Consider the following 11,584-nt stretch of genomic DNA (forward strand, 5'->3'; position numbering starts at 1 on the left):
TATCAATATTATATCAGTATCAATAGTGACCAATATTAGTGGCCGGTATCATAAAATAAGTCCATGCTCTTACATTATTGGTCCACATTTTCTTTAATTCTTTTTGGGATAGAATAGGTTCTTTGAACCCGATAAGATACATTGACATCTTCTATCTCTCTCCTCCTCGTATCAAATGCTCTCTCAAATGGTCTCGTTGTCTTCCTACCCATGAAATCATGGTGCTCTCCCATGTGCTTGCAAAAACATTTTTTTTCTTTCTGTTTTTGGTAAGTTGGTATGGTAAGATTGTGCAATAGTATATCTATACATATGGTAAAACTTCATTAGTATTACTTTCATGGTTTCACCATATTTACAGGAGCAGGAGACAGGAGTTAGGAAAGCAAAACCCAAAAAAACGAAAAAAACCAGTGGTAGCAAATAAAAGGCCATAGAAGTAAACCAGTCAAAAAGCTGGAACCAACGGGTAACCCAACAGCGTCCAGACGGGTCGGAAACTGAAGTAACCAACACCTGCACATAATTTACATCTTTTTTGGGAGTAAACAAAGAGAGAAACAAGACATGGTGATGTCCTTTAATTTGTCCTTTCAGCACTCCGAGGCCGCAGTTTAATAGTGAGAGGATTGGCCATCTCACATGACAGCCTGAGCACCTCCGATAGGTCAACCGGGTTCTGACCCGACTCTACCCACTCAAACTCGTGTAACAACGACGCCACCCAAAAGATGACCGTTGTCAACCCCAAAACCTTACCCGGGCAGACTCGCCTGCCCGACCCAAAAGGAGCTAACCTCAGGTCTGACCCTAATACCGAGAACTCCACTCCACCATCCTTAGTCGCGAACCGTTCGGGCTTGAAGTCCATCGGGTCCTCCCACACGTTTGGGTCTCTGCTAATGGCCCACATGTTAACCATGGCCGTCGTCCCAGCTGGCACGTGCCTATCATCGATGGTCGTGTCCGTGATCGCCAACCGGGCCCATGAGAGGAGTGGACCTGGTGGGTGTAACCTGAGAACCTCCTTCACCACCGCCGACAGGTATACCATAGACTGAGTATCCTCTTCCGTCACCGGTCGTGACTTCCCTACTACTCTGTCGAGCTCTTCGTGGATTTTTAATTGGATTTCAGGATAGAGTACCATCCTCGCTAGTATCCACTCTATCAGAACAGCCACCGTATCCGTTCCCCTAAATACCATCTCCTGAAAAAAAAAATAATAATAATAATAAAAAAAATAAACATTTAATTACTATTGAAACGAAGACCTTCGGAGTTCAGAAAGGTTTTGAAACCCAGTCTGGGTTCAAAGCCCACAGAAAAGCTAGTATGGACAACCAAATCCGCTTCCTTCTTTGGCGTCTTCTTCCCTGTTTTTTTAATTTTCTGGGGTTTTCGTATTTGAAAAGGATTAAACAAACTAACAAAGGAAACAGAAGTGAGGAACTGCTTACCCAGAGGACGGCAATCATGTCGGGTTCCGATAACTTATCAGGTCCTTCAAGAGAAAGTAAAAGGTCGACGAAGTCTGTGGTGGCTTTCTCTGTATTGATTGTTCTAGCTTGAGCTCTATGCTCGGCGATGATCCTGTTCACCAACTGGTTAACTTTGGGGACGAGTTTGGAGCATCTGAGTCGAATGCTTTGAGGGTCGAACCCGTACAGCCAAGGCAGGTGGTCGGACCAATTGAGTTTCCCTAGCAGTTCATACCCTTCTTCAACCAACCCTCTCAGTTCATCAGTTTCGTTGTTTGAGGAATTGAGTTCGTATTGGCGTCCAAAAACAGAGCACATGATGTTACTCAGCGAAGCCCGCTTCAGAGCGTCTCTGACACGAATTTCTCCCTGAGAACTGCGAAACATGGACACCATCTGAGCGGCGATTTGGAACCTCTGTGCTTTCGAGCCGCTGATCTGTTTGGGACAAAAGAGATGAGTTGCTGCGATCCTGCGAAGGGTGCGCCAGTAAACGCCGTAAGGAGCAAACCCAATTGCTCTGTTAAACATGAGGCTGTAAGCAGATTCTTTCACTGGGCGATCTGCGAAAACAGAGCTGTTGAGGATCTCCTTGGCTACATCTGGGTTAGAAGTCACGATGACACGTGTTTCACCGAGGCTGAAAGCCATGAGTCGCTTCGCCCCGTATCGCTCAGCAGCGGCAGCCAACCGTCGGTGAGCGAGGTTGGCCATTAGGTTCATGCTCCCTAAAACAGGGAGACCCCGTGGCCCCGGTATGGAATTGGGTTTCTGCCCTGGCCCTCTTTTCCACCAATACCTTCCCCAAGCTGGGCCTCCTGGGTAAGCCCAGTAGAGGAAGGCCATCCCTAGCCAAACTAAAACCAAGATACACAAAGATGAGACAAGATTATAAGACGAGAAAGCTCTGCATTTCGCAGCAAGGGCGAAAATCCACAGCCCATCTATCTCCGTTTTCATGGCGAAACTTGGAAGAGCTTTCACTAGCAGACAACCAGTTTGCGTCTTCTGGGTTCAGAACTAGGGAGTAAGGGTTCATTTATATAGAAGAGAGAGAGAGAGAGAGAGAGGGAAAATAAGAATAACCGTTAAGGAATGGCGGTAGGACCGTGTAACGGAAAAGGAAGGTGCGCCGCCATGCGCGTGTAACGGAAAAACATCTACAACGGAGGAGTAAATGCTGGAGTTACAGAAGACACGTGGCGGTTTAAATGGCGCGAAGTTGTCGGGGAGAATGGGGAAAGGTGCACATGATGGCCATGCACTTTTTGTGGGCTTTCAATTTTTCGGGGTTCAGGGCCTTCTGAGTCCTGAGACTCAAGGTCAGTATCTACGGTGCTAGGTATGGATGACAGTAACATCCCACATGGGTGTTCGTCATTTTGACTGCCACGTGTAAGTGTCATGCAATGACTATAGACCTTGTCATGACATGTCCTGCTTCCCGCCGAACGAAGCTTCTGGCGGTTATTAACTATCTGCTAGATTGCGGCATCGACGGCGCTCATATAGTCATACCCTTTTTTCGATTCCAATAATACCCTAGTATTGTAAGGCTGGGTAGGGTGAGTCTAATCGGTCCTCATCGGTTTCCGGCTATTTGAGTAATCGGGCATCGTGGTTTTGAGTTTGGTCACATTTTTATTCGGTTGGTTAATTACATTTAGCTCAAGGTAATCCAAATTTGAAGAGAGTAATTAACTAATCTGATTATAAATGGTTCTTAAAAAAAGTAAAAATAAACTATAATTTAGTTAATAATGAGCTTAAATGAGTTAATCGAACAACAAATTATAAATTAGATCCACCGATTTTAGATTTTTTTTTTTTTTGGTTGAACCCACCGATTTTAGACACTCTAGAACTGGGTTGCTAGGAGGGTATAATAGGGAAAGAACAATTCAAGGCGAAGCGCTAAAATACAACTTCACTGCAAGGATAAGGATAGCGTGAGGAAGAAGCATGGTACTGAAGTAGGTCCCACCAAATAAAAAGATTTTTAAAGTGTGGGACCGGTAGGATTAAATGAATATCATGGGGCAGTCCCTGACCATCGATTGTGTTACAATTAAGGGCAGTGAGGCAGGTCAAAGGCAAAAGCCAAGAAATGGATCTGAAAAAGAGCCATGGATGGTCTGACCAACACAGCCGTGGTCCCATTCAAAGTCTTAGGTATTGGTACAATATTAATGCTGATAAGGATTGGTATAGGTTTGCAAAGTTTGATCAGATTATTTTGCCCTTCAAAATATCAAATCCTCGAATTTTTGGTTCATTTTTACCCTCCTGGTACCATTGATTCGATGCTACAATAGCAGCATCAGATACCAGCTATATCTATATGTATCAATTAATAAGGTCGATCTAATATTGATACCCTAAACTATGATCTTATTTTAATAAAAATTAAGAAAAAAGAACAATGTCCGAAGTGTGTTCTTTCCCTTTGAAAATACACTTTATGTCTTGTTTTAGAAGGACTCGGGAACACTAGTATAGACCACACTCTGGGACACAGAGCACTATTTCTTTGATTTTTTTTTTTTCGATAAATACTTCCTTGAAAATTACAACATGATACTGAGAGAGTGTCTTCTTCGTCTCTATTTATCTACTTAAAACATATGCATTACGGGAGAGATCTAACTATTGCATACCATTTAATACAACCTTTGGCTCACCTGTTCTTATCAAAATGCTAATTTTCTCTTATACTAATCTAATAGCTAAAGAGTGATACCTTGTAATTTTCTACATGTTAATTTTATTTCATGAGAAAAGAAACTTTTTTTCCTTTGGTAGAGAGTACCACAACATGTCAACAACAACAAAAAAACAAAACCAAAAAATATAAAAAAGAAGGAACTTTCATCAACATGAACTACTAACTCTATAAGGTAGAGAGAACCACTTCCCAAAAGAAGCTAAACTATGGGCCTATGGTGCATACAAGTAGGTTTTTTTTTTTTTTTAATGTAGTGACGAGGGGTTGGTGCACGAGCATCAATTTCATTGATTAGCAAAGAACCATGCTTCATGCTTATTTATTTATTTATAGTAAAATAATGTTTGATGTTCTTGCAAATGTATTAAACTTTTTTTTGGGGGGGGGTGTTGGGGGAGGGTGGAAGAGGAGTGGAAAAGTGTAAAAAAGTCGATTCATCAATTAGATTATGAATTTATTTTGGGGGTTTTGAATATATCAAGTCAGGCGTAGCTGAATCAATAAGGGGTTGGTTTCTAAGTTCAAACTAAAACCTATAATTATCGATCTAATTGGTTTGGATTCTTATCAGTTTCTTTTAACAATCTCTTATTGTTGCTTTTATCAACTTTTTTCTAGTGTGGGTCCATGCGGTTGGTTTCTCCTTCTAGAGGAAGGTTTGTGTTTTCTTGATTCTTAAACACCTAAAACTAAAGCTGAACTGATAAGAAGTTTGGTCCGATTTTTTCATTTTTTTTTTTGAAAGGGTATGCCATCACATGGAAGTAATTGAATTTAAAGCTAAAATTTGACAAACGTTCTATCAAGATCATTTTTCTAAATTTCCAATTGTAAGAATTGCCAAATCATCCTTTTAGATGATGCAACCAAGTGTGTGACATATATACAGAATATGTAGGTTGTATGGTATTTGCAGATTAAGAAATCAACATTTTCTTTTTATATTATTCCATGGGTGACAATTCTCTATCCGGAAGTGGAGGGTGCTAGTGCCTCCACTCTCAGTTTCTCTTCTTTGGGCAATGAGCTCATGTCATGCCTAGAGGAGAAAGACAAAGAGTAGGGTGTTGGTGCCCCTCTCCTCTCCTGAACAGATAACATTGTCCTTTATTATACATGGTACGTTATACTTTATTTCTTGTAAATGAGCTAGTTTCTCCACACCTATAGTGCCCGTGGGTTTTTGTATCAAGATAAATATCGAAAACAATAGAACAAACATTATCGACTTCATTTAGTAAGTAAATGGTACATTAACAATGACTCCAGACGGGTGGATGAATATATACCACTCCTATAATAAATGTTCTGTAGAAAACCCCATTAATTGATTAATGCAACAAATGACCTCATTAACAAAGAGATTCTTGGTTTACATTGTTGAAAGAACACCTTAAACACCAGGGTTTTATATCATAAATCTGAAAAGCAAATTCATATCTACCTTCTTCTTTTTTTTTCATTTTTTTTTTCATAAATATGCCCATATTGTCTTTTAATACTATAATAATATAAATGGTGGAGACACAAACTGAGGGATCAAATAAAACACTATTTTCTTGACCCTGCTGCTCTCCTCTTGCTACAGGGGACAGTGCAGGAAAGGAAGAAAAATACTTGCTATTCTGGTAATTGTCTGAGGTCTTGTATGCCATAGACTGATGAGTCAAAGAAAACCGCTCTCCAGTCTCAACGCTCCACCTACTCACTGAGTGCTGATCACCAAATAGATTAAAAAAAAAAAAAAAAAATAGAACCCACCTATAAGAAGCTTGCCCTGGTACTTTCCTTCATTGGTTTGTCACCATATCTATCAACATATCAGATATTATACCCATTATCGTGTCTTTCAAAGATGCCTGACCTGTGTTTGTTAAAAAGACGAAGAGAATTTTTAGGCCCACCACTGAGGTACTCCTATTGGTTTGTTTTGGCTTTTGGGTATCAAAAGCTTTGGAATCAAGCATCAAAGCTTCACACCAAATGAACAAAAGAGGAGTGATAGCTATTATAAGCCATACTATACCCTTTCTTGATCTTTGTTCTGCTACTTCTTCCAAAATATATTGAAGCTAGATTTGATCAAACCCGTTCAAGTGGGTAAAGCAAAGACTAGCCCACTAATGTCAAAACAGCGTACACAACGATTGGGTTTTTGACAACCAGAAAGTAAAGCAAAGATATTAAGATAAAAGGAACAGAAAAATAAATTCCTTTTTCAACTAGGGTTTATTACTATATAGTATATAGTAATGGTTTTTGGAATAATATATTATGGGAATTCTAAAGATTCTTGACTTTTTTCAAGATTGGATCTCTGAAGTTTGAAGGAGGCATTTTTTTTTTGCTTTCCACCCGTGGTCCTTTGAGAAGCTTTGCAGGGCTCTGTCTTGATGCACAAGTTGGTCATGAATCACCTTTCCATAGCCCATAAAATCCTTTATTTTATTTTTCTATCTTTTTGACCAATGGCCATGGATAATAATAACACTTAAAAGGACAGCTGATCCTTCCTTCCCTTGCCTTGTTGAGAAGAAGAAAGAAAATTTCAGGGTCTATTGGTTAGTGCCATTGGAAGTGAGTGATACTGATCTTCTTTTGAAACTGATATAATTAAAATCCATAGAATCAAAGTTCAGGGCCGGCTTAAGGTAATGTGATTATCATAAACCACTCTTATTGCACCGACCTGATTTGAATCCTCCTCATGTCATCATATCCTCTGTGAACTTAATCCTGGTCCATGTGATTGAGGAAGACTCCTGTACTGCTTGCAACGCTTTCAAATCAAGACGAGAAGATAATAAGGATCTTAGTCCTATTTATAATGCCACATTATTAAAGTGAAGTGCTATTGCTTAATCTGTATGAGGTCAAATTCAATTTTGTATTCTCTTCCTCTCATAGGTAGATCAGATGCAAGTAAGAATTGATTCAAGAACTACTATTATTTATTTATTGATTCAAATCTTGAATTATTGATCTCATTGGCAAGGATGGGTTGTTGTTCATTCAACCATTTGTGCACAATATCCAACTCAATTTCACTTTGTACCATCTTTTGTGAATGTGCTTTGGCCCAAGATAACCAATTGGGAACATTTCTACCTATTTAAATCAATCTTTCAAAGTCATGAATTCAAACACTAACTCACCTATAACCACTTCTTAAGCACCACACTAGATCAGTTGCAGCGAATCAAAATCATGATAAATGATCTACAAGTTTATCCCCTAACTTAGTAAGAATCCATGTGATCGAATCATATCTTTGTTTATGTGTTTTTTAGGACTCTAAGCTCTACCATTCATCTAATTAATTCTTGGTTAGGTCATTAATCAACTTCAATTTGGTCATTTGCAACTTGGTTATTGTTATTCTTTTTGAGACAGGAATAAGCTATTATATTATTTTAACATCTGGATCTGATCCCCAAGACCTTACTATAACCAGATGAAGCCCTTTCTGGCTTGTGCCAACTAGAACCTTCCATTTTTTTTATTAGTTTTTTATTTTTTTGGGTGGGGGGAGGATCTAAGAACTTGATCATGTCTTGGATCCTTGGGAATTTTTTTTTTTTTGTTGAACACAGCATAACCCACATCATAAACAGACCTAGCTGATGTTGTGAAAATTTTCTAGGCCCACAAGATCCATCCTTTGGTCTCATTGACTATAAAATATAAAGCATTAATTATGCTGTATTAGAATACAGCAGGGAAACACACCTTGTGTAAAACTTCAATTTTAAATGTCTTGATCAAAAGCAAGTACAGAGGTTGATCAAGAGCATAAACAAACCAAAGGTGAAAATTTGTTGAAAGTTGTTGTGCTTTAGCTGAAGTTAACTAAAAGTGATTTAAGAGGGTTGTTATTGCTTCAGATGAAGTGAAATGAAAATATGGAATGACCAAGTACACAGATTTTAATGTTAATTAGTTTTTATAAATGAGGGGAAGTAAGGGAACAAGAAAGTTTCTTTGTATAATAAGAATTGTGTTTGTTGCCACTTGTGATAAACTTATTTATTTTGAATTCCTTAGTGTCTAGCATGCAAAGTCATAAGGAGAATAGGTGATACTTCAAAAGGGAAAAGTGGGAGGGGGAAGGAGAAGAAGGGTGCTCATTTCAAGGGGCGGATGGTTTCTCAAATGAAAAATAAAATGTTATTTTAAACTTGTGGAAAAAGGAAATTTCAAATTGTTTTATTCATCGGTCGATGATGGAATTGGTGAGTCAAATTCATTTTGAAGACCATATGCAAGAATAATATATAGTTTTAATGATCTTTAAGGTATTTACAACTCCCATAAAATTTCTTGTCAAGCAAGAAATGAAGAACTTAATTTGGTTAATTTACTAAATAAGGACTCTTAAGATTATAGCTCGCTTGGGATGTTGTAGGCCATACAAAGTCTAATTTTTTATTTTTTTTATATTTTTTCTTGGATTACTTTCTCATTCATTCTAAAGATTGACCATATGCAAGAACAATAATATAGTTTTAATGATATTTAAGGTATTTACAATTCCCATAAATTTCTTGTCATTCAAGAAAAGAAGAACTTAATTTGGTTGAGAGAGGGTTTTCTGAGTAAGAATGATACTCTACATCCTCTCACATTAATTTTAATTGTTAATTCTTTTATTTTAATTTTTTTTTTCTTTTTTTCTTTTTTAAATAAAGCAATACATGTGAAGAAGACATCATTATTTCTTCAATTTAAATAACTCATAAAATAATACATGTGAAAAGACGTAGTATACATTTTAAGCTCAGAGAGCTTTTTCCTTGATTAATTTACTAAATCAAGGACTCTGAATGTTATAGCTAGCGTAGGAAGTTGCAGACCATGTAAAGTCTTAATTTTTTTTTCTTTTTCTATTTCTTTTTTGTGGTTTACCTCCTCCATGAAGACTCAACCACACATGTTGACCTAAGACAAATAAATGAGAGAAAAAATAGCTATTAACAGAATCTAATTGGTTAGGTACACTTAGTGGAATTTTTTTTAGACCCTGTTGACTAGACAAGTCAATTAAAAACAGGGCGAGGTCAACCTAGAAGGTCCTCAGCTTCTCAACTGAAATTTCTTAAATGAGAGTCTTGTGGGGTAGGTAATGGATGTGACATTATATTATTAGTATTAAGATTTCTGAGAGGAGTGAAAGGGAACCAAGATGTACACCTTGCTTTTGATAAAATGCTCAACTCATCATCACCCAAGTGGATTAGTAACTTTCATTCAACAAAGAACCAAGCATTAAAAACGATAAAATATCTGAGGAATGAGAATATATATTTATATTGATATATATTGATACCAAATCAGACCAAATAAAGGGAGTGAAGACAAGGGTGATATGTTATGATACTTGCCACTTGCCAAACTAGACGATTCCATGTACTTGCTTGCTGAGCACACACTTTGATTTACAAAATTTGGTGTGACCTTTAAGTACGGCATCCATCTTTTTGAATGTGTACAAATCCATGGCCAATGTAACATGTAGGCTAAAACATTAATCAGAACATGTGTCTTTTTTTTGTGTCGGTGGATGAAGAAACGCTGGTAAACGATAGTATAACCGTTGTCTCTTTTGTATATTCCTAAGTTTTTAATAGTTTGTTGCCTTAAAAAAATAATAATAATAATAATAATAATTAAGATAGGTTGATTGCTACAAACTTGGTATGAGCCGTAAACTTTGACGTCTTAAGTTCGACTCCTACTAGGCATACCTTGGGCCACTCACACGGGGTGTTTAGTGATCATCACTGTTTTTAATGAAAATTAAATGGTTCTCAATCAATCCCAGTATAACCCGATTCATATAGTTGTAGGGTCAGTATGGACCTGTAGGACTAGTCAGGCCGAAGGCTTGGATACCTATCGTTAGGAAAAAAAAAACAGAAAGAAGAAGAAGAAGATAAGTTGATTGTTGTGAGGCCGTTTAGTATTAATGTTCTCTAAGGTTGGGTTCAATGAGCTCAATGGTGATGAGATTAAGTAGGGGCTAAATGAGTTGAATAGTCTGTCATGGTGTGTTGGACTATTGTGAATAGTAATCAAATGTTGAATAATCAACCCAATTCAGTTCTATACTGTAATAGCGTGTTGGATTAGGATAATTATTATTTGAGAGTTAAATTGATAGTCAACCCAATACTAACCCATTTGATCAATTTAATTAAGTATTGTCTTGTTCCAAACAAAAAATAAAAGAAATAATTATTGCATTTGGAAAGAAAAAAAATGAATTTCTGCCAAACTGTGGGTTCTCAACTCTATCACTGATGAACATGGATAAAATGATTCTGTCAACTGTCAAAGGCATTTTGGACTTTGTATAATAGGAAAGAGAAAATAATGATGGCCTAAATATTAGATTCTCTTTTACCATGGTGAAGAAAAATTGTTGCCTAATATTTTTTCGCTTACTTGAAATAAAGATTGTTCTTGACAGATTATAAATAACCATTCCACGAACAAGCATATGCCCCGGGTTTGAAGAAATCACATAGTCTATTACTTTATTGCAAGACCTGTAAAGTTTTTTGGGAAAATGTTCTGAGCCTCATTAGGGCAAGTAAGTTAGCACCCTCTCTCTATCTCTCTCCACGTGTACATAAATGATCTTGCTGGCACTGCCCTCCCATGTATGAAACCAATCCATCACACCTCATTATTGCACTCCTCTATGTTGCTTGTTCAAAGAACCCTCTCCTTTAAAAAGAAAGAATATTGGTAAAGTTTCAGTATACTATATACATTTCACGAAAGTACATCGGATCCTAACATATGTTATAGTTTGAGATGGGTCCACAATAGGGGTTGCAAATGGGCCTAGCTGGGCCTAAGTTTTTTTATCATAGCCAACCCTAATTCCCAGGCCTACCTTACATGATTGGTCATGATTGGGTCGGATTGGCTCTATTTGACCCTGGTAACCCTTATATTTTTTTTGTCATTTTAAGGCTAGGCAAGGTCGAGCTAGTTATGTTTTTTTTTTTTTATAGAAATTATTATACTTTTATCTATAATTACATATAAAGAAAATAAACACTACCCGATCTTGTGCCCTTACATCTAGACACAAAATACATGAATTTATCACCCTGCCCTTTATGAAATTAAAAACAAAATCATCAATGTTGATACCTCTATGTGCATTCACAATGGCCCTGGCATTGGCGTAGAGACCACACGACCAGGCAACGATCTCTTATCCAATTATATATTATCTAAGGGAGAGGATTTCCTAAAAGGCAGAATAGCCCCTACACCAATGTGTGGGCTAATGAAAGCACTAATAGAAGCATTGACAAAGATGGGATTTCTCCCTTTCATAAGGGGTTCAGTTGTCATTTCGCCC

At 37.5% G+C, this 11,584-nt stretch overlaps 1 protein-coding gene across 1 annotated transcript; it reads right to left on the minus strand.

The window, feature by feature from the left end:
* Positions 1–303: 303 nt before the first annotated feature.
* Positions 304–2,485, minus strand: LOC122076297 (cytochrome P450 78A9-like). The gene is made up of 2 exons (XM_042641615.1): positions 1,461–2,485; positions 304–1,210 (listed from the first exon to the last, which is right to left on the minus strand). The coding sequence occupies exons 1-2, from the start codon at positions 2,439–2,441 to the stop codon at positions 581–583; spliced, it is 1,611 nt and encodes a 536-aa protein (XP_042497549.1). The 5' UTR covers positions 2,442–2,485; the 3' UTR covers positions 304–580.
* Between the last annotated feature and the right edge of the window lie 9,099 nt (positions 2,486–11,584).

The sequence above is a fragment of the Macadamia integrifolia genome, chromosome 1 (genome assembly GCF_013358625.1).
Source record: "Macadamia integrifolia cultivar HAES 741 chromosome 1, SCU_Mint_v3, whole genome shotgun sequence".
In the NCBI taxonomy this organism is placed as follows: Eukaryota; Viridiplantae; Streptophyta; class Magnoliopsida; order Proteales; family Proteaceae; genus Macadamia; species Macadamia integrifolia.

Bases quoted from the DNA above. Each gene is read 5' to 3' on its own strand.
- LOC122076297 (XM_042641615.1), bottom strand. From the start codon at position 2,441: ATGAAAACGGAGATAGATGGGCTGTGGATTTTCGCCCTTGCTGCGAAA. The intron at 1,211-1,460 runs GTAAGCAGTTCC...TTTTTTTTTCAG, and splicing joins ACATGATTGCCGTCCTCTGG to GAGATGGTATTTAGGGGAAC.